The sequence below is a fragment of the Protopterus annectens genome, chromosome 17.part0 (assembly GCF_019279795.1).
Source record: "Protopterus annectens isolate FY-2018-M chromosome 17.part0, PAN1.0, whole genome shotgun sequence".
In the NCBI taxonomy this organism is placed as follows: domain Eukaryota; kingdom Metazoa; phylum Chordata; order Ceratodontiformes; family Protopteridae; genus Protopterus; species Protopterus annectens.
The window spans coordinates 297061878-297083864 of NC_056751.1; the positions used below are offsets into that span (position 1 = coordinate 297061878).

At 40.2% G+C, this 21987-nt stretch overlaps 1 protein-coding gene across 3 annotated transcripts in view; it reads left to right on the forward strand.

Annotated features, from left to right (window-relative positions):
* Window positions 1-21987, forward strand: part of ELP4 (elongator acetyltransferase complex subunit 4) — a 2241348-nt gene that overhangs the window by 977213 nt on the left and 1242148 nt on the right. For all 3 annotated transcript variants that reach the window (XM_044058959.1, XM_044058962.1, XM_044058960.1), the window contains one exon: window positions 14532-14671. In XM_044058959.1, the coding sequence (XP_043914894.1) occupies window positions 14532-14671 (140 nt within the window). The remainder of the gene's footprint in view (window positions 1-14531; window positions 14672-21987) is intronic.

The window sequence follows — 21987 nt, forward strand, 5'->3', positions numbered from 1 at the left end:
GTACTCATTACCCTTTGTATGTTTTTTGTTTCTTACTACTATGCTATGTACTCTGCATGCCATGTTGTTTACTGTGAAATCATCTACTATTGTAACATTTTCTATTGTAAGATTTCTTATTTGTACTTGTGGACCTTTTCTCCCCAGGCCTCAACTGAAAAAGGACCTGTGTCCAGTCGGAATTTCCCGGTAAACAAATGTACATAAATAAATAAATAAATAAATAAAATAAATAAAAAGCAGCACTGCATGAAGACAAAAAAGACATTTGCATATCGAGATGAAAATGTGTTTTTTTGGAAAGAGAGCTGTGCTCAAGGGTACATAAATGAGCCAGGTAACAAGTTTGGAACTAGACCCATTTGTGCAGTGCAACTGTGCAGATGGACTAAACCATGCTATGAAATTTATGCCCAAAAGAGCAGGAAATATATGGCACAATCTCACAAGAAGAGAAATGAAAATGTTAACAGAGACCATTTTGTGTTAATATAAAGCATTGCTTTTTAGAGCTAGGTTGCACATGTTATCACATCTGTCAGCACAGTGGTTCCACATGCTACACACAGTTAAATAGACATATGTGTATTGTCACTGCTGTGGTGTCCACATATGTGTTACGTACTAGATTCCTGAAAGTGGAAGGAAATGGGTATACAGGAAAGGGGGAAGAATAAATGCAGTGTAACATATCCAAGGACAACATGTAGGGATGTACATATTGGTGGTGAAGGAAGACGAGAAGCTTTTTTTTTTTTTGAGGGGGGGTTATGGTCCCATTCTTTTATTTTGGAGAGAATGGAAAAAGAGAAGAAATGGGAAAGGTAAATAGGGATTAAGAAAGTGGGAGAGCTAAGTACACTGATGCAGATGGGCTAATATGGAACAGCACAGACTTTTAGGGATTGGAAGTGTATACAATAGTATGAGCAGATACTGAGAAACAGTGACAATCAGAGGGCAGATAAATGGTGATGGGAGACCTGGGCAACATGCAGTGTATGGGACAGGACACAGGAAGAGCAAGTGCGCATAGCCAGTGGATAGAATGGGGAAAAGCAGCTATCATGTCATCCCTGTAGTGGCCCAGATGGGTTTTACAGGGATCTATCCTCTCATACTGGATGAGTGTGGCTAGTGGTATAGCCCCATTTCTCCTCTAGTGCCCTGATGCTAGCAGCCAGCTGGTTAAGCAAATCTGCTGTTTGCTTCAGCATGCTGTCTGTATAGCCCACGCATCTGCTCATTGTTTGCTCATCTGCAGCTTCCACCACTTACTGTAGCTGTGGCTGGGCTAACCCAAGCAATGCAGGTAAGCTGTCTGCTGTTGGGAAGCCATACTCTCCCCCAACAAGCCAGCCCCAGTCTCACCTTCTCATGACCCTCATCTGCAACTTCGGCAGGGGTGGGATAATATGAATGGAGCAAATCTGTCATTTGGATTTACAGTGAGGAGACAAAAATGGAGGACAGTCATAAGTAAATATTTTGATATTGGAATGAAGGTTGACATGTCAGCCATTATATGGGGAACTAACTGTGGCTGACTTCTAGCTTTTCCTGCTTCCAGCAGAAAATGGTTATTTTTTGCATCACATTCTACTCATGGAAGAAAAGGGGGACATCAGAGAACTGCAGTAAAAAGAAGATGAAATGCTAGAACAATATCTCTACAAATCCCATAGTTGTTTTCCATTAGCTGCATGAAAGACAATAGGCAACTCCTACATATATGGTAAGATGCATAAGTAGAATATAGCACATTTATACATGGGGACACAACAGGTGGAATACTGAGTGAATCCACCCTAGAGCAGGGCCTTGCAAAAATGCACCACAAGAAAAGAAAATCACTTTGTTCCATCACCACCTTCAGGTGACATGGTAAGCCTTCACAGTAGCATCCCTCATTCCTAGGATAAACTTGACTTTTATTTACCAGTAGCAACAACAGTCCCAACCCTCCAAAAGGATAAAAAGGCATCATAAAACTAGAAAAAACACCATACAGTTCTCCCTGGCCTCCTATTCCCATTTACGGAGCTTATCAAGGTTATTGCTCCACAGTACATCAAGCTTGTGGATAGCCCATCATCCAGATTGTACCAAGCATGTACATTCTTTAAAGCACCATGATAGGAGCCCATTAGGCACTCCCTGAAACGGCCCTGAAGAAAATAAAGCATTGTCTTGCTCTCCTTCACATACCATGCAAGCACTTTCTGTTGGGAGCTACTATTTTCTGAAATCTGCTATGAAAATGGTGACACTTTCATAGGCCAAAAATTAGTGGCCTGGTAATTTTGTCTCCAGTAATTTCTGCAACACATATTTTTGCAAAATAGCATATTGCATCTGTCTATCAGGTTATCCATTAAGAGTTTGCGGTATTGAGCTATTACAGTGAGCACAGGCAATAGGCTATGCATTGAGTCACTGGTACACTGCAGCAAACTATACCAGTTCATAGATATGCATGTGTCCTGGCCAAATATGCCTTCATAATGTACAGATAGTTGTATAAACTTGTATAGTCTATATGAAGATAGTACTGGTAACAGGGTAGATCACAGCATCAGGACTACCTTTCTCTAAACAAGTCTTCCAAATGCACACCACTGTTAGGGTCTGTCTACTGCATGTGTTGCCCCATTGTGGTAGCTAGAGCAGTCAGAAGGCTTCATACATGTACCACTCCCCCAGACAATGGTAGGGACAGATCAGCAGTAGTTACTAAAATAATCCCAACAAATGTTAGCAGGGATTCCCGCCTTACTCTATACATAACTGTTGACACATATGTCTGCATTTGTCTCTACTCCCAGCTGCTATTCCTTTGATTATTGTATGTACTACATGTATTACCCTTTTCACCAGGTGGTCTTTTTAAGCCTAGCCATGCTTCCCAAATGTGAGAGTGGCACAATGGTGTAGCAGATAGCATTGTTCACCTCATAGCAAGACTTCTCCAGTTCAGTTCTCTGCAGGGATGCCTTCTCTGAGGAGTTTGCATGACTTCCCTGGTTTATGTGGGTTTTATCTGGGTACTCCAATTTCCTCTAACATTCCAAAGACATGCAGCAGGTGGATTGGATACTCTATAAATTGCCCATAAGTGTGTGTGCAAGCATGTGGCATGGAAGAACAGCCATGGTAGGGTTAGCCACCCAGCAGTATGAACCTTGGTTGTAGATGATTGCCACTGTGATCCCATATGCAAAAATGGGAAAAGGGACTGTGGATGGGATGGATGCTTCACAAATGTATCTGACAAATTGTGATACTCTAGGGTTATATAAAGTAGTATGTGTAGGCTTAGGCATTGGGTAGTCGTATTTTTCAGACTGCCTTTGTCTACTAGAGACATAAATGCCAGGCGAGGAGTTTTTTTTTGCGTCTTTCGGCTTTTCTCGGTTAGGGGTCGCCACAGCGGAACTCCGGTCCACTAATGATTGGTAGTTGATTTTTACATGCCGAGTTACCAGCCCTGACGCACAACCTTCAATGAAGGTACGCCCATTCACGCATGTCTCCACACAGAAGACGCTCTAGCTGAGAATCAAACCGGACAGCGTGTTACTGTGAGGCGACAGTGCTACTGTAGATTTCCAATTTCCCCTCCACTGGTCCAAGTTATCCTTGAATTGGATTAGGGAAGAAGTCCGATTCACGTGGACAAGGAAGCCTTTTGCAGGAAAAGGTAGTCTCTGAAGAATTAAAACAGTAAATAGGGATTAGGAAAGTGAGAGAGTTAAGTACAGTGGGGTAGATGGGCTAATACAAAACAGCACAGACATACATTTAGGTAGTGGAAGTACATACACCAGAAAGAGCAGCTATTGAGAGACAGTAACATAGGGTAGATAAATGGTGGTAGGAGAACTAGACAACAGTGTATGGGACAGGACATTAAGAGGAAGGGGAGCACACATAGTTGGGGATGTGACTGAGATACCTGTCCCTCCAACATGTCCTGTTTATGTTGAAGATGAGGTTTAGGTCCCTAGACTGGGTAATTTTGATACTAGATGTGCAACAGGTTTATCAAAGCAGGATCAGGGGATGCTTTGTAGGCTGGACAATCACCTCTCAGTTGTCTGCAGGAGACCAAGTGCAGGGATATGGCTTTGAGGTGGTCCACATAGGACATGTTTACATTCTGTATTCTTTTTGTGAGGAACCTGTATGGACATTCCAGTGGTTGCAACTGCCTGGTCAGGTACATACTGAAGGGGGCATTGTATTTAATGATTGGTCTGATATGGGCCAAGTACAGTGGAACAAATGACATCCTTGGATCTAGATGGCATACCCTGGTTTATACGTTGCACCACTTAAAATGGTACCATAGACAGATGATGGTGAAAGGATGGGTCGCTGTTTACAATCCGTGACCACTAAGTGCACTCTTAGAGATGTATTATCAGTGTTGTAGCTTCCAGGTTTAGCTGCCTTCATATTATGCATTTCTTGCCATTGAGATTTAGTCCATGGTGCTGGCACCAATCTGTGTCAGGCCTTCTTGGGGGTATTTGTATTTTTCAGGGATTTGATGACTATGCCTAGACATCATCTGCAAACTTAGGCATCCCAAGGTCCTTGACATTGGCCTTGACTGTAGAGAAGTAGATGCCAAGAAAGGAGAGCCCCCAGCCTTGAAAGCCTATGCTAGTGACTGGCCCCTTTTTGGTAGTAGATTCCCCTATCCTAACATGATGGATCATTTTTGTGAGCCAACTGGCTGTCTAGCAAGAGACAGGATTTCATACCCTATGATGTAAGTTTCTCTACAATGCTTGAGCAGATTATTGTGTCAAATGCTTTGGCCACATCAGGGTAAGTAGTATGCACCATTTTGCCCTCATCCATTGCTTTGGATAACCTTCTCAAGGAAGTCCCACGAGGGTGAATAAGCATGAACTGCCCTTGATTAAACCAGACTGAGTTGGATCCAGTGTCTGAAGGTTTCCTCTGTCATTGTTTATCATTTGCACAATAATTCTTTCCTTGGCTTTGCATACGAGACTAGTCAGTCTTAAGGGTCTTTAGTTACCCCAGGTTTGTAGATGACCCACCCTTGTGCAGAGGAATGACAGTTGTAGTCCTCCATTTGCTTGGCATGAATCCTGTGTGGAACTTGCAGTTAAATAAGTGGTTTTAGTGGTCCTGACAGGTCAAGTTTTATGCTATTATGGAGACATCCTAGGTTATCATGGCCTATCGGTGTTGTGTTCTTGGCACTGGAGATTGTTTCCTAGTGATAATTTTGAGATTTATGGTTGAGGGTATTTTCTGAGGGGTGGGGGGTAAAATTTGAGATAAATTTTTCAGCCAGTAGATCGGCCATATCTTGAGGCTCAGTATAGATGGCTCAATTTATAATTAGTTTGGCACATTGTTGTGCATTACCTTTTGAGGTTAAAGGCATAATTGAAGAATGCCTTGCGATTTTTACCATAAATTTGGTTTTGGTAGACTTGATTAGTAATGTCATTCGGCTTTTCCCAGTTAGGGGTCACCACAGTGGAACTCCGGTCCGCTAATGATTGGCAGTGGAGTTTTATGGTGCTGAATTGCCAGGCCGACACCCAACCTTCAAAGAAGAAACACCCATTCACGCATGCACCTACGTGCATGTCTTTAAATGTCACTCGACCGCAGAGAGAACATGCAGACTCCACACAGAAGGCGCTCCAGCTGAGAAGCGAGAGAACACATTGTTGTGAGGTGACGACGCTAACCGCTGCACCACCGCGGCCTCTTTTGGTAGACTTGATTAGCCCCTTAAATAGCTGGTTTAGATTGATCAGTGAGTTTTTGCCTTGCTGGAGTTGCACTACCTAATTTTTTCCATGTTACTCTTCCTTTTTAGCTGTGGGTCTACCATTCGCAGTACTGTATATTCATACAGTTCTGTCTGATATTTTCACAGGTGCCTGCAGGTCTGGAGGGCTGGACAGTCTTTGCCCAGCTGAATATGATGTCCTGCTTCTAGCACTTAAGACACTTGGATTCATCCTGTGTGGGAAAGGGGGTGTTTATTGTCCTTTACGTTTTGAAGTGTGGCCGATAGTGATTTATGACATAAATGATGTGGGCGGGGGGTGCAGTCATGCCTCTGACATGCTGTGCCAAGGCTGTGGTACATTTCATAGTAGCAGAGATCAGCTGTGGCAGTGGTGGAACCTGAGATGCAACAGGTCAATTAAACCAGAGAAATTTTTGGTGCTCCAACAGAGGAACACAGATTCTAACGTTGTTTATGGAGGAGAAGACAGTGACATGACCTACCCTCACATGTCACAGCTATGATGCACCAGGTAAATACCTCTTACACCAGATTACCATTCAGTTGCACTGCTCATAGGCACAGTAGGCTGACCACCGCACCCGTTGACTACATATTGCATTTAGGTGCATGAGGTATCCAGCCACTTTAGGATGGCAGCACAGGTAGGATACCTTTTTATTACATTTTGCATACACAGTCTTTGCTTACACAGGTACCCACTTTCACCACAGTGTGTGTTTTGTTATGTGTTCATTGGGATAAGTACAGTACGTTGACACCTGTAGGGGCTGTGACACAGCAGTAGGCTGATGCTTGCTCCTGTGGTGAAGCTGCTGCTGCAGATTAGATACAGGTTCCTGAGTCACACACTGATGAGGCAGATGTACTGTCTGCTTTCATCTTGGGTGAGCATCCTCTCTGAATACAGGCAGAATGTGTGGCCTTACCAACACAGCAACAAGAGGCAATGAAGGTGAACACTCAGTTTCCCCAATGGGCGATCGATCCCCCATGACTCTCATGGATCCCACCACCACTGATACTTCCTCTGTGGCTGCAGCTATGTCTGAAGTGGGTCTCCCTACCATTTCACAGCCTCCCAAGAGAGATTTACACTTCCTGTTGTCACAGGTTGCCCTTGACATCCAGACAGCACTCAGTATCAGTAAACAGATATTCCACAGCATCATCCAGTCCACTCTGCTGCATTTCAGTCCAGTGTAAACTTCTTTGTTATGCTTTTTTTCGTGTCTGTGAGGATATAGAGACCATGGATACAGTAATGAATGGTCTCCTGAGGCCTCTGATGACACTCACTTGGTAGCAGTGCTGTCCGTGGTTGTGGAGGGCTGTCATAGGGTACACAGGTTTCATCTGCATATGAATGTGTACAGTTTCACCATCCATCATTGTGGGGATCATGACTGTTAACGGGATAGCTCATATGCAGACCTCATGTAGGCCATAGTCCAGCAGTTGCACACTATCCTTGACAGTAGGAACTGTAAGTACAGTGCAACAGGTCAAGTATAGTAGCTGCAGATTAGTATCAATTATTGACACCCACACACACACACACACACACACACACACACACACACGCACACATATCACAAGAAGAAATTGTGTGTAAAACAGAATACCCTTCATTTTAGGAAACCTGCCCTTCACAAAAGCCCACAAGCACATAGTAGGGCCACCACTTTTTTAGAGAGAGAAATATGTGACACTGGATTACCCAGCCCCTCTGAACTCCCATCTTAGACTTGTGTAGTATGCCCTACCATACACCCATGTGTCATTGTGTCCCTAGCCACTTATGCATGACCCATGACTGTGACCCATGCCATCATTCCTCCTGTGTTGTAGTAGTTGGAATGTCTAATGCACAGTGTGGCTCGACCATGCACTGGCCAGCATAATGTGTAATTTACATTGCATGTGTCACAACTGATCTGTGTAATGTAGCCCTGTCACTTGTTAGGGCCTGTACATTAGAGTTTCTCCATCACTACCATATATTATGCCTGCTGCTTTCTTGGAGATGGATGAGCATCAGCCATTTGTTGATGTTACTCCACACACTTATCAGATGATGGTGTTGATGCATATTCCCTTCTGTTCATGTGTGTGTGTGTGCACAGTGTGACCATACTAGTACTCTGGGCTGGCCTGCATTTCTCCTCACAACTATATTATGTAGCATGCAACATACTAGGAATATTTTATAGACTGTAGCTGGATAATATTGAATTGCCCAGTAGATTTGTTTAGACAATAGAAGTGAGACAAATGCATGCTCTGATTATTGAATGCATGATTGTCATTTATTGTAGTACTTTGGTATAAAATCACTCTTATTTTTAGCAGTTGCAGAACTAGATTGTAATAGATTAGGGAACTCTAGGGAATCTCCCTCAACTTCCAAAAATCCAGTGTTTTGCCTATCATAAACTAGATGACTCAGTGGAATCATTCTGACTCCAAGGACTATTTACTGTCTCTCCAAGAAAAAGTGGCAGCAGTATTGGCTAGTTTCTTCTTACATTTTTGAGGCAGCTACATGGACCTCCTTTCACATATTTTCGTAGTGTTGCAGCCTCTGTTCCATGCTATAGAGAAAGCATCCACCTTTAATGCTGTGCCTACCTTCCGTGATCACAGAGACCATTTTAAAAGAAGCCTAGGTTCAATATTCCCTTCAGTTCACTTGTGAAACTGCACATGAGGATTTTTTTGTGGTACCAGCTCAACCTGTGGGCTCAGGACCTGCAGCATTTACAGATGCTTATCCCCCTTAGCTTCCCCAGTTAGCAGGAAGTTTAACACAAAGTTGGGGATGCCCTTTGTTTAAACCAAAGCGGAACAAACTCTGATGATGGGCACCTCCAACCTCTCCACCCTAGAATATGAGGAGTGTGTATATAGACTCTAAAGTTACAGGATTCATGAGATTTTAACTGCCTAAGCAAATGTATCAGTGTCAAGAAGATGTTGGCCATTATGTGTGCAGTCTAGGTATTCATGGTGGTGTTGCTCTAAGGGGTTTTCTGTCAGTTGACAGACAAACACCATGGTTATATGGTACGTAAACAAGCAAGGAGGAACCTGCTGTTGCTGATTGTGCAGGCTAATTGAGCGGCTTGTTAGCTGGCATCCATTCAGAATATCTCGCTGCAAGCACACTGTATCTTGTCAACTCAGAATGTCCTAGTGACCACCTGAAGATATCAAACTAGAGTCCCTGCAAAACTGAGACTGGCCCCAAGAATCTTCCCCATATTGAGAAGGTCTTGGGGCACCCCAGCAATAGACCTGTTTGTTTCACCAATAAACTGCCATATCCCACAATTCTGCTCAAAATTGCTGGGTAGAACAGCCTTGATCGTGGATGCTTTCTCTATTGCATGCAACAGAGGCCTCCTTTATGCCATTCCCTCTCTCCTAACCCCTGAAGTATTTTGGCAGGCAATCCTGGACACAGCCAGTTCAATTTTGTTGGCATTTGTATATTGCTTAGGCAGCTTTGGTTCTCTTATCACAAGGAAAGCTGCAATGAAAGCCTTAAGTTCTTTCCCTTATCTGGTAGTCTACTATTGGCACATCAAAGATCTGTGATACTCAAAAATATTAAGCCACCCACACCTTGCAGCCTGGAACACAAAAGACTTAATCCCTTTCTCCAGGGCTCTTGTGGATCCTGAATAAAGCCATGAGCCTGACTGGGGAGACAAATCTTGTGAAGAATGTGGAAAGGCAGAACAAGAGGGCAGAAAGATGGCAGTTCAGCTGCCCTTCCTTTCTTGTGGAAATAAGATTGTTAAACCCAAATAAAAACCTAAATTTAAACAATTTGCCCATCCGAATTTCTATACTCCTTTTCAATGCAGGGTGCAGTGTATTTCGCAAAATGCTTGTCTTGTGAGGTAATTAATTTTGGTATGACAGAATGTAAGTTACAAAAAATAATTTACAAATGCAATTATTACATTGGAAGATGCTATATTAATAATGAGTTTTACAGGCTTTCTTTGGTCCATGGGGTCATTTAAAAATTTTATTATGGAAATGGTTACCTTTAACAGTAGTGGTGGTGTCTGGGAAAACACTTTGTGGAGTATAGAGAAATGCTGGGAGAACTTTGTTTACATGTAAGTGTATTACCAGGTTTAAACAATCATATCTCTATAGAAATTGTTTTGAAAAGAGCTGCTAAAATGTATCTTACCTTTTCCGTACATTTTACTTAATATTTTTATGTAATTTTATTACATTTTTATTGTTGCTTTAAGAAGTGATTAGTCTCATTAATGTTAATTATTTTGATTATACAAGTGATTGCGAGTAATGCTTTTTTATTCTGATGAAGTTTTTTTGACATTCTGTTGGATGAAAAGTGCTACATATAGTGTAGGAGATGTGAACTTCTGTGGTGTCATTTGGATGTCATTCTTAACCACCTAGATGCATTAGAAACTTCCCAGTACAAGCCGACCTTCCTGTCCAAAACACAATAAGACCAAAGCCCAGAAAGGGAAGAAGTTGCAAGCGGATATTAAAGACTTGCCTGGGCACCCTAAGGAATTTGACAGTCAGAGACAGCAGCTGCGACATGACGCAGCGGCTTCCTCCCTTGCTAAAATCCAACCCAAACTTCCCCTTATTCCTCCTCATTTCCTACCTCATTCAAGAATAAGAGGCAAGCTGACCTTTGCATAACAATTGGAAGTTATCTCCTAGGGCAAGTGGGTTCTGCAGATCACTGAAAAAATAAGATTACAGGCTAGAATTTCAAAGAAAGCCAAAGTTCATGAGTATTACACCCATCTCAAAAGATCATTAACAGATATAGAGCTTATGGTGCAGGGGGCCATAGAGAGGGTCCCAGAAAAAGGACCAGGATTGTCTATTCTAAGTTGTTTCTAGTCCTAGTAAATGAAGGATTCTAGGCACCTGTTCTGGACCTTTCCACACTGAACAAGTTTCTGTCAGTTCAAGTTAGGAGTGCTGTCATTACATAATCATTTACCCCTGATCTTCCTGCAAGCTGTAATTAGAACTGTAGACATAAAGAATGCCTGACTATTCTGCACATTCCTAAAGCCCAGGGGGACAAAGCAATTCTTAAGATTCAAAGCAGGGCCATTCATTACCAGTCCATATCATTGGTTTTAAACTTGTCTACTCCACCCAGGTTTTTACTGTGAAGCTACTGTTATTGCTTTTTTGCAGGAAAAAGAACAAATGGATACCACATTCTGGCCACCTCCATGTGGGGAATAAGGCTATGGAGATCACAATACACTTCTTCCAGTACATGGGATTGCTCATAAACTTCCAAAAGTCCCAGTTGAACCAGTCAAGACAAGTGACTTTTCTTGTAGCTTTCTTGGTCACAGACAGGCTTAAAGCTCTTCTGCCTACAGATGGGATCCTGTTCTCAGAGCTGTGGAGTACATTGCTTTCCAGTGTCTGATCCAGAACAAGTATGTATGGGGGAGCTGTTATGACCAACACAAGTGTCACAGTCATTCAGTACTAGTAGTCGCACCTCTTGGTACATTGACCATTCTTTCTCTTTTTATATTTAGACGTGCAGATATGAAACTGTGAGCAATGAATTTATCAATTTGCCTTTGTACACTGGGATAATCTGATACTGCAGTGGTGGTGCTGTGGTAGCGTTGTCGCCTCACAGTAAGACGTTGTCCTGTTCGATTCTCAGTTAGAGCATCTTTTGTGTGGAGACGTGCATGAATGGGCATACCTTCATTGAAGGTTGTGCGTCAGAGCTGGCAGCTCGGCACATAAAAATCTACTGCCAATCATTAGTGGACCGGAGTTCCGCTGTGGTGACCCCTAACTGGGAAAAGCCGAAGGACACAACAACACTGGGATAATCTGACTGGGTAAATTCCATTTTCAGCAGTCGCCCAGCGAGAAAAACTCCATCTAATTACAGTCTACATAGCGTATATAATTTACAGTGGCGTAGTATATATTCATGTACAATTTACAATGACACATATACAGTTGTCAAATTTGTCTATTACATTACTGCATGTTGAAGTTTATTGCGAAAAGCAAGTAAAATTCATACAGACATTAATGATACAAGTGGAATCCATAGTACTAGATAGTAAGATTAAATGAAGATTATTTTGCCTTATTTTGCTTGCCCCCTTGTCTTACTATTCAACATTTTCCTCCATCCTTTACACTGTAAATAATTAAGACTCCACTGAAATAACTAAATTAACTGTGAGGGATCTGGATACTCTAGATACATTTATTTTAGAGATGTTTGCCACCCTTTTAAACCAACGATAGCCTAAAATATATTGACTAAGGAAAGAAATACATTGTACCCAATGCTTAATATTCAAAGCTTACAAAATTAGTACATACTAATAAACTAAAAGGGCAAATGCTTGTAAGGCACACAAATCTTATATGGAAAATAGTGGTATACATGCATTTAATAGAATTACCGTTAACAGAACATTTAAAAGCTGCGGTGGTACAGCGGTAGCGTTGTTGCCTCACAGCAAGAGGTTCTCCTGTTCGATTCTTGGCTGGAGTGCCTTCTGTGTGGTGTCTGCATTTCACTGAAAACACAATTTACTGAAACACGTCACTGAAAGTTATATATGGCCTTTTCCCCACTGTTGTGTGACCCTTGAGTTAGTATATATAGTAAGGGGGGGGTGCCAGATCCTGGCTCAGTTTCTAGTGAGGGGTTAGTGTGGGAGCCACAGAGTCAGGTGAGCAGATGTGGTGTCATTCTGCAGCAAGCACCGAAATTATATTTGAATACAAGTGGGAGATGTGAGGAGTGTACTCTGTTTTTGGACCTGACAAGATACACTCATACACTTTCATCTTTAGTAAGTAACTAGGGAACAGTAATTCTTCAGTTAGAGAAATATAGTGAGATTAGCTAAATGTATTTTTTTCTGTATCTGTCTGAGTCTTTCCATCTGCGTTGTTTTTTATATTTCCTATGGCTGAAACTCTGGTGTTTATTGTAAATAGATATTCAGTATTTTTGTGTTTTCTATTTATTATTAAATGTATCTAAACCTTTCATTGTGGCTGGTCTTTTAGAAAACATTTAACCTTTGGGAGTACTTAAATTTATTTAGTGGCACTGTGGCTCCACATTCCTAAGTCTTTTTGCTAGGTCAAATACTACCACGTATACAAATATTAATTTTACTAAGTGTTATTGGATACCCTTGTAAGTGCCTTTAAGTACCTGGCTCTGGGTGTTCTGCTGGCAGTAAATCTACCTTATAGTCTGGGTGGAGGTGTCAGAGTGGGTAAGCAGTGCCAGCCTTTCCCAGGTGCATGCATGTGAAAATCCAAATATGTGTGTGTGTGTGTGTGTGTGTGTGTGTGTGTGACAGCCACTTTGAGCAGGTACACTGAGAGCAATGATTTCACAGAGAGGGTAGTGGTGGACTTGGTGTAGAACACCCGGCTAAGGACTCAGCTTTATAGTCATAAGTGGGGAGGCTTATTTGGGGCCTGGAGAGAAAGCCCAGCCCCAGGTCTGGAGTATGCATTCCTTGTGTGCTCTTAAGGAACATTGTACTTGATGCCGAGGGTTGCATCTGAAAATAAAGTGTGTGTTTATTTTTCTGACCATGAACATTCCCCCAGTGTTGGTGGTGAGGATTGAGGCTTCTTGATCACTTGCCCAGAGGAAGGACATTACAACCTGAAAGTGCAGGGGATTTGATACAGGACATTTACAATAAAGCACATCAGAATCAAGGAGATGATGGCAGTCATTTAGCCTTCATGCACATTTGGCAACAAGGAATCTTAAAAATCCTGACAAGCAGTGTCACTGCAGTATGGTACATCAGCAAACAAGGAGGACCTCATGCTTTCCTCCTGTGCAGATTAACCATTCAAGTATGAGAATTTGCCCAGAAAGGAAGTTGTCAGACTCCTGGAGTACAGTACACCGTGTTGTCAGAGCAACTGCACAGAATGATACTAGACCCTCAACAAATGGATGTTAAAGTCCACAAGTGGGGTGCCCCACAAATGGACCGTTTTTCCTTCTATAGAAAATAAACAACTGAACAAATATTGCACCAGGATACCCACAAGAAAAGACTAGATGGCACATGCCTTCTTCATTCCCTGGGAAAGTCTATATCTGAATGCTTTCACACCCATTTATTTGACTCCCTTGGCATTAAAACAATTAAGGGGGAGATAAGTGTGTTGATGTAGGCTTGTGGAGCCTTTTGTTATTCTACCTGAGATGATTCATTTTTGGGTGCGTCATGTTTCTTCTCCTATGAATGATTCTTGAACCTGTTAGAACAAGAGGTGATGGACAATGTCATATTATTCCACCTTTGGCTTGGCATTGGTGGCAAAGAGAGTGTGCCAAGCCTAGGGAAGGAAAGGACAAGCTCTGGTATTTGGGCTGGCCATAGGGCTTCTGCTTGTAGGAAACTTTAACATCTACTTTTATGGTTAAGTTCCTACCTGAACTCTACTTTGTGATTATGCTCATTTAGTTGAACTTTCTGTACAGATACATGTGTAATATACCGATTCTTTAAATTCAATGTCTTTCTTTCATTTTTGATGGTCGGACTACTGCAGAAATTATACACACATTTTATCCAGTGGAAGTCGTTTAATGTTTCACTGCTTTTGCTATATTATCTTTACTTATTTATTTATTTTATTTTATTTTATTTGTTTTTGTTAGACCTCTGTCTCATCTTCATTAAGATTTGGACACTATTATGATGTATCAAAACAAATGGCCCCACTGATGGTTCAGTCAGCAAAGTGTCACAAATTTTTCCTGCCTGATGAAGTGTGCTTGGTTTCTTCTGAGATGCCTAGGTAAGTTTTTATTTTATGTATTTGTGATTCTTAGTGGCTTAAGTAACTGCTACCTAACTCAGTATTAGATTAACAATGATCAGTTAATTGTAGCCAGCCAACCAGTATATTTTTGGGAGGTAGGAAGAAACCAGAGCACCCAGAGAAAAATTCACCCAAACATTGGGAGATTATGGATATCCAACAGCAGAGTGGTGCAATGAAAAGATGTGTACCTCACATTTCCCAGTGTCCGGGCTTCAGTCTTAATGTCTATTCACAGTGTGTGGAGTTTCCATGTTGTCAACCAAGGAAAAAAAACAACCACTGAAACGTTCTACACATTTAATTAAAACAACAAATATCTACAAGGAAAATAACAGTAGCATTTCCCCCCTGACTAAACATGTATATAAATTTGAGTGTTATGCCAACTGAAATACATCACAGATAGTATATTTAGCCACATGCATAAAATGCCCCTCATTTTATATAGGAAAAAGTAGCAGAAGATTGAAAGATCACATAATCAAACATAAATCAGAAGGGGGTGTTCACTCTAATGCATTGGCTAAGCATATAGTTGATAATGATACTGAGCATACTTTTAAATGTAGAGGTATTAGGGTGATCAATAAGAACATCGGGGGGTGACATGAATTCTAATCTTGAAAATACTGAATATTCATGGATTATAAGGTTACAAGCAGATGTGTACCCTGGCATAAAAAAAGAAAATGCTTCTGTCATTTTCATTGTTGATATTTGTTGTTTTAATTAAAAGTGTAGAACGTTTCTGTATTTTTTCTTGGTTGGATTTGTTTATTGAACACAGTTAACTGCAGTGGATTCGTTTTTATTAATTGAGTTTTCATGTTAAACCTATGTCTGCATGGGTTTTCTCCAGTTTCTTTACACATACCAAAAACAAGGTAGTTGATTGGCTTGGCTACAGTAAACTACCTGGGAATTGGTGTTGTATTTAACCTTTGCCTTTTCAGCCCTGGCCATCACTGAAAAAGGTCTGTATACCAGCTCATTTTCCTAGTTAACAATTGTTAAATATAAAATAAATTAAGCAAATACAAAGTCTGATTAATTTGCTTAAAATGCCTGTATTTGGTTCACATTCAGTGCAAAAAAAGTGAGTGTACAGTAGTGCAGGTTGATTTTTGATAGAATTCTAAAATGACTGTCAGTGTGAGTTAGGTACTGTGATGTATTTACTACAATCACAAACAACATCCTTTTCTTTTTATAAAATACTGCTTTATATGTGCTTTGCAGGTCATTATTCTGATGTTCTTTTTGTACTTCAAAAACATGTGTTTTAGTGTGGATTTATGTACTTTTTCAAGCTGCATTCGCTATTTTCTCTTACAGTGTAACAATGTAATAACTCTAAAAAATGTCATATAATTTGTAATGTATTGCTGTCATGCATGAATAGCATATATGATTGCTTTGAATAAAGAAGTATCACTAAAAACTGTATAGAAGAGTAAAAAATGTGCTGTTCCATGATTAACTTAATTTGAAACTTTCAGAATTTTAAGTATAGTGGTATGCATTAAGTAGTTTGGGATAAGAAGACTTGTATAAAAGGGAACTTTGTAAATAGAAGCTGAAGTAGCAGTCCTGGTAATTTTATGACTGTAAAAATACATAGTATTGATGTCATTCATAATTTTCTTCAAGCTGCTGATAGAAAATGTTAAACATAGAAATGTTTACTTTTTGGTTTATGTGTGTGTTTATAATAGATACGACCAAAGGTCACACACTCATTTTCAAGCTAACAGCTTCCACATAGAATGTAAACAAAGCAACCTGGTCACCTTAGAAGAAAGAGTGGATTATTAAATGCAAAGTACCCGCTATATTTACATTTATGCTTTTTAAAATACAATTTAACAAATTTAATTTTTGCAAGAAAAATGGAGAAATTATGGTAGTGATACATAACAAAATTAGATCAAAATACTTCCAAGTAATACACAGATGTCATGTTACACATGCACATATGTCTGCACTTACGTGCATGGACACTGATTTAAACGTGTTTTTTTTTCTTTTGTTTGATTAAAGTATTTTTATTCTTGTTTCCAGTTTGACTTGCCAAATGTCTAGCGTAGTGCAGTGTAGTAACTACTTAATGGTATGATGCAGTTCTTTAACATGCTCTGTATGTACTCTTGTTTTTATGAATATTTATTTAAATATATGGCCATGCTCCTTTTTTCCCCAAGTTCATTAATCCTACTGGTGTTCCTTGTTCAGGCACCACCTTTTTTGTCTTGCTACATTAGTCTTTGAATGTAGTAGATTTGTTTTCCGAGTCAGTGGCCTGCATAGTAATCACTTTAGCAGCTTGTTCTGAGAGGACATGGTTGTACTGTGGCATGTTCATTGTTTGTTCTCTTTCCTCCGTGTACTGTCATCGAGCATAGTGGTTTTACAGAAGCTGGGTAGCATTATGGTATAATAACAAAGTCACTGGCAAACTTTCACAGAGATAAACATTTTTTTGAGTCTTAACCAGTCATTTAGACAAGCTTATACAGTAGATTCCAATTCCATTCATTAGTTGTCAGAAGCAGAAGCAGAATTATACCAGCTGCGCTGAAATGGTAGCTCTGTGTGTGTGTTTTTGAAAATTTTTTACTGGGATATTCAAGTGGTACCTCTGTGTTTTAGGTTACTGTATCTCACATAGTCATGGAAGTTGCTTGCTCAGCACTGACATTTAAAGGTTTTGACATTGTCTCCCTCACCATCAGGATTATTAACTAGAAACATGTTATGCTGCCTCCTCTTAGCTGCTGCTGTTAGGCATGCTAGTTATCAGTTGTGTCTACTGCTTGTGGTTATTGGCATTACTGTGGCACATAGATAAAGCCACTATTTGATATAGTGGATGTCATATTCAGAATGATCATGGTCCTCCATGTGGACATTAAAAACTAATCAACAACTGTTGAACTTAGATAATCAACTTAAGCTGCAACCCCTTTAGATGGAGTGTGTGTGGTATAACAAACAGCTGCATGTCTTCCAAAGTCTTTGCGAAAAAAAAATGATAATGGGGTATTTTGCACAAAGTACTTAAGAAGTCGCATCACTTGGTCACATTTAACAGTCATGGTTGGGTGCTTTAAGCGTGAAACAAGCAAAATACATTGCCTAATCACTATCAAACAGTTAAGCTGTTCAAAAGCATTCCCATTAACAATAGTTTCAACTTTATTTGTAGACAATTTGTGATCATTGCCAGGCATCTAAGGAGCATCCATTGAAAGGGTAGTAATTGGGGTGGGGTAGGGGTAAACTATGAAAGCTACTGATCACAATTAAACAGCATATTTTTCTTCACCGGGGAGTGAAATGCACATACTGAACAAATCTGTAGTGAGTTAGCATTGTATCAAAAAAAATGTATGTATTTGTCCAGAAACATGATCATTGAATTGACTGTGAAGATGCTACCACCAGAATTATCTCTACTGGCTGTGGCAGTGTGGTCCAGGCAACTTAAACACTGAGTAACATTTAAGTCCTTAAGAATGGACGGGCATTCTTAACTGCATTATGTCCATAAGTGTCCAACTTAATTCCCTGTAAATTTTGCCATGAACTGTCAAAGGAGTATTTTATACACGGGGTCTTGTGTACAGGTACCAAATGCAAACTTTTAAAGGCATTTCATAGTGACAGCCAACAAAGTTGCATTATGCTTTGCTTTTTTCAGATGGGTGTACATTTGGTTATGGTGGCAGTCTAATACATGCTCAGACTATATCTGTATTGAATTGGAATAGTATCAGAGAAAAAATATATGCATTTCTCCAGAATAGTAACACTTTTCTGCCTCTGGAAAGATGCCACTTTTGGACACCAAAACTCACTGCACTGGCTCTGGTAATATGGTCAGGTCAATTTCAGCAGTGATCTGCAAGTAACTCCTTGAGTAAAGTACAGTCTCAGGTGCTGTACATAAGTATAAAGTATATTTCTTTATACATTTTACTAATGAATATCACTAAGGACTGAAATACAATCTGTTCTAATTGGGGACTGAATGCAAGTTTGTACAAGCATTTTAGAGTGACATGTATTACATCCCTTTTCTTCTTCTATAGGAGATGATTGTGTGATTTTCACATAGGGCAGGGGAATACAATACATGACATAATATTTCTACATTGAGTTGGCATTATTTGAGAAATAAAAAGCATTTATATTTCTCCAGAATATTAAGCTGTTCTGTCAGTGAACTCTGCTAGTTTTTTACATATAGTTTTTGATTTCATTAATATGTACATCATGAAGATAAAGTTATGAACTTAGCATTATATGTAAAATTACCAGCTAAGCACATTTTGTAGCTGAGTCTCGTCTGTTTTCTTGAGGATCCCATTTCCATTCTTTTTGTTCTTCTGTTCTTCCAATGTTCCTTATAACTTCTGTTTTACTTCAGTTTGTTCTTTAGCCCTACTGTTTTTTTTTTTTTTTTTGGTAATGTAACATGCATTGAGAAATTTTCTAGAAAAGGTCCAGTGCTGGTTGATGCTACCTACATTCCTACTATGAAAATACTATTCACATTATTTTTGTTCTGTTGTCCTTCCTGTTTTCCTTATAACTTCCTTTGTGTTTTACTTTGTTTTATAGCACTTCTGATGTTTTTTTCAGTAATGTAACGTGAGAAATGTATTAGAAAATTTCAGACTATCAGAGATATGGTTCTATGTTAGTAGATACCGTCACAAGTCCTATCTAGTCGTTAGCTTCATACCATTTGGTTGGCAACAAACATTGATGACAAATTCAGTAAATATCACTGCGCCACTTTCAGTGTCTCAGCAGGTTCTGTACTTCCCTTTGATATTAGCTTGATCAGATGGCTGTGGGTTCTGTTCCTTACACCAGATGCTTGGACTGATATTAGAGTACTGACATTGCATTGGTGCCTCATTGCCTGCATATATGTGGTGGTAGTGGAGGTGCTGTATTCCTCAAATTCGATTATTGGGATGAGATGTTAAACTAAGACCCATATGACTGAGTTGGTAGGACTTTTGGGTAATTTTAATGGTCCTGTGACACTTTTTTTTTAAAGAGCAGGTGTGGTTTTATTTGGAATTCAAGCATCAGTTACATCAGCACTTAACCTAAAAGAAATACAGTTCACCTTTTTCAGGAAAAACACAAGTTTGTCTTAAATTTATAATAATAGAAATGAATACCTTTTGTAGCTTCTGTAGTCTGTCACTGTCCATTGTATTACATAACATTACAAGAACCTGTCCACAGTTTGAATGAAATATAACACACACATTTATGCTATCTCACATGGCTATATGATACATCTTCTGTTAAATCTGTGCAAGCATGCATGAAGTAAAAACCTAATGTAACTATACAACACACTTCTACTTTATAAATATCTAGATCAGTGACTTGACCCATCTCTTAGTTTTTCCACCTTGTCTGGTCATAATGAGTACAAAAACCATCCCTCTTCTGTTCTTGTCAAACAAGATCCCTCCCTTTCTCACAAATACTACTGGAATAGCTATAGGGAAAGGCATATTACTAAAGCAACTTGTGTATGCCCCTTCAGTATCATATGCCTTTAAGAGACATTCATCATGCATCTGTTTGTTTAAACTGTGTATTTTACTGCATTTTTATATTGTCTGTAATCAAATTCCTCTTTCAACTGTAATTACTCTTCATCTGCTTGTTTTGTTCATTCTACTTGTTTACTGCACTTGAAAAACATTACCATAGTCTAGGTTCAGGTTTTTGCTGAATCTAGTACAGTTTATGACCTTTGGAGCTTGTAAAACAGTTAATCGTTTGTCTGGAGAGGCCACCATGTGCCCTTGTGGGAGAAAGGTACAGTTTGGACTGATCTAGCTAGCGTTACTGTTGCAGGTACAGGAATCTGTTTATGGCGTTTTGATTGGATAATTAGAACTTTGGCTATTTCCTGGTTTTCTGGTTTAATAAGCCTCTGTTTGAACCAGTTTGTGCTTGTTTGCCCATCACACACTACTATGCTAAGGGGTTGCCGCTTATAGACACCTGCTCTCTAGCCTCGCAAATATTGCCTAAACCAGAACTCTTCACACCTAAACCTAATACCTGCTCCTGCTGTATTCCCTCTTCGACTATTATAGCCAGACCAATATTTTTCCTAGGACTATGAACTATCAGTTTCCCTTCTTTTCTCCTACCAGCCTGGTTGAGATGGGTCTACTGACGCAATGTAGCAACTGCCTTATGTACACTGACAATCCCCTACTTCTAAATCATTCCTGTACCATTTGTGAGAGATCCACCTACATTATGAATCTGGAATCACAGCTCTCTTGAGCAATAGATTAGATAGCAGTACAGAGCAGGATGTCAGCCCACCTACCACAGCTACTACTCATGACACACAGCATACACAGACCAACATATGTGGAGGTACTCAAAAAGATCTACCTAAACACCAGAGACCTTCAAGACTTATACATGTTAAACCAACTAGAACACACAATACACATAATGACACAAACACAAGCGTCTCACCATAGGTTCATACTAGGCTAACTGCCCTAGGGCATTTATAAGCCTAGCCAGAGTGTGTTTAGCTTTCGCCACCCATTTTAAATTAATTTTGCTATGCCCTTTTTCGAGGTTAGTATACTGTGCCTCTGTCTAACAGTGACACAGAAGTGATACCTGGGGTAAACCTACGATCTCCCATCCACTCATCGAGATTCCTCTTGAAGAGAGTCAATGAGGGACTCTGCCTAACCTGGACTGGGATTTTATTCCAGAGTGAAGGGAGCCTCTGGGTTATGAAACTGTCCCTCCAGCATGTCCTATTTATTTCAGTGCTGAGGTTCAAGTCTCTCGAGCGCGTGGCTCGATGGGATTTGGATTTTCTGAGGTGCAGCATGTACATTAATTCCGGGTTGGACATGGCTTTATACGTCAGGCACAGATTGCCTCTGAGCAGGCGGTATGCCACTGAGTAGAGCTGGAGTTTTTTTAACCGGGCAGCATATGGCATCTGTTTGAGCCCTTTGATCCTCTTGGTGAGGTACTTTTGGGGTCTTTCCAGTTGCTGCAGGTGTCTGGTAAGGTACATCCCAAAAGGGGCATTGTACTCAATTATGGGCCTGATGAGGGATGAGTAAAGAGGCACAATGACCTCCCCTGATCTAGATGTGAATCCCTTCGTGATTAGGTGGGCTATATAAAATGTTTTTCTAACCACTTTGACCACGTGGTTGTCAAATGAGAGATTGCTATCAGCTTGGGTCCTCAGGTCCCTAATT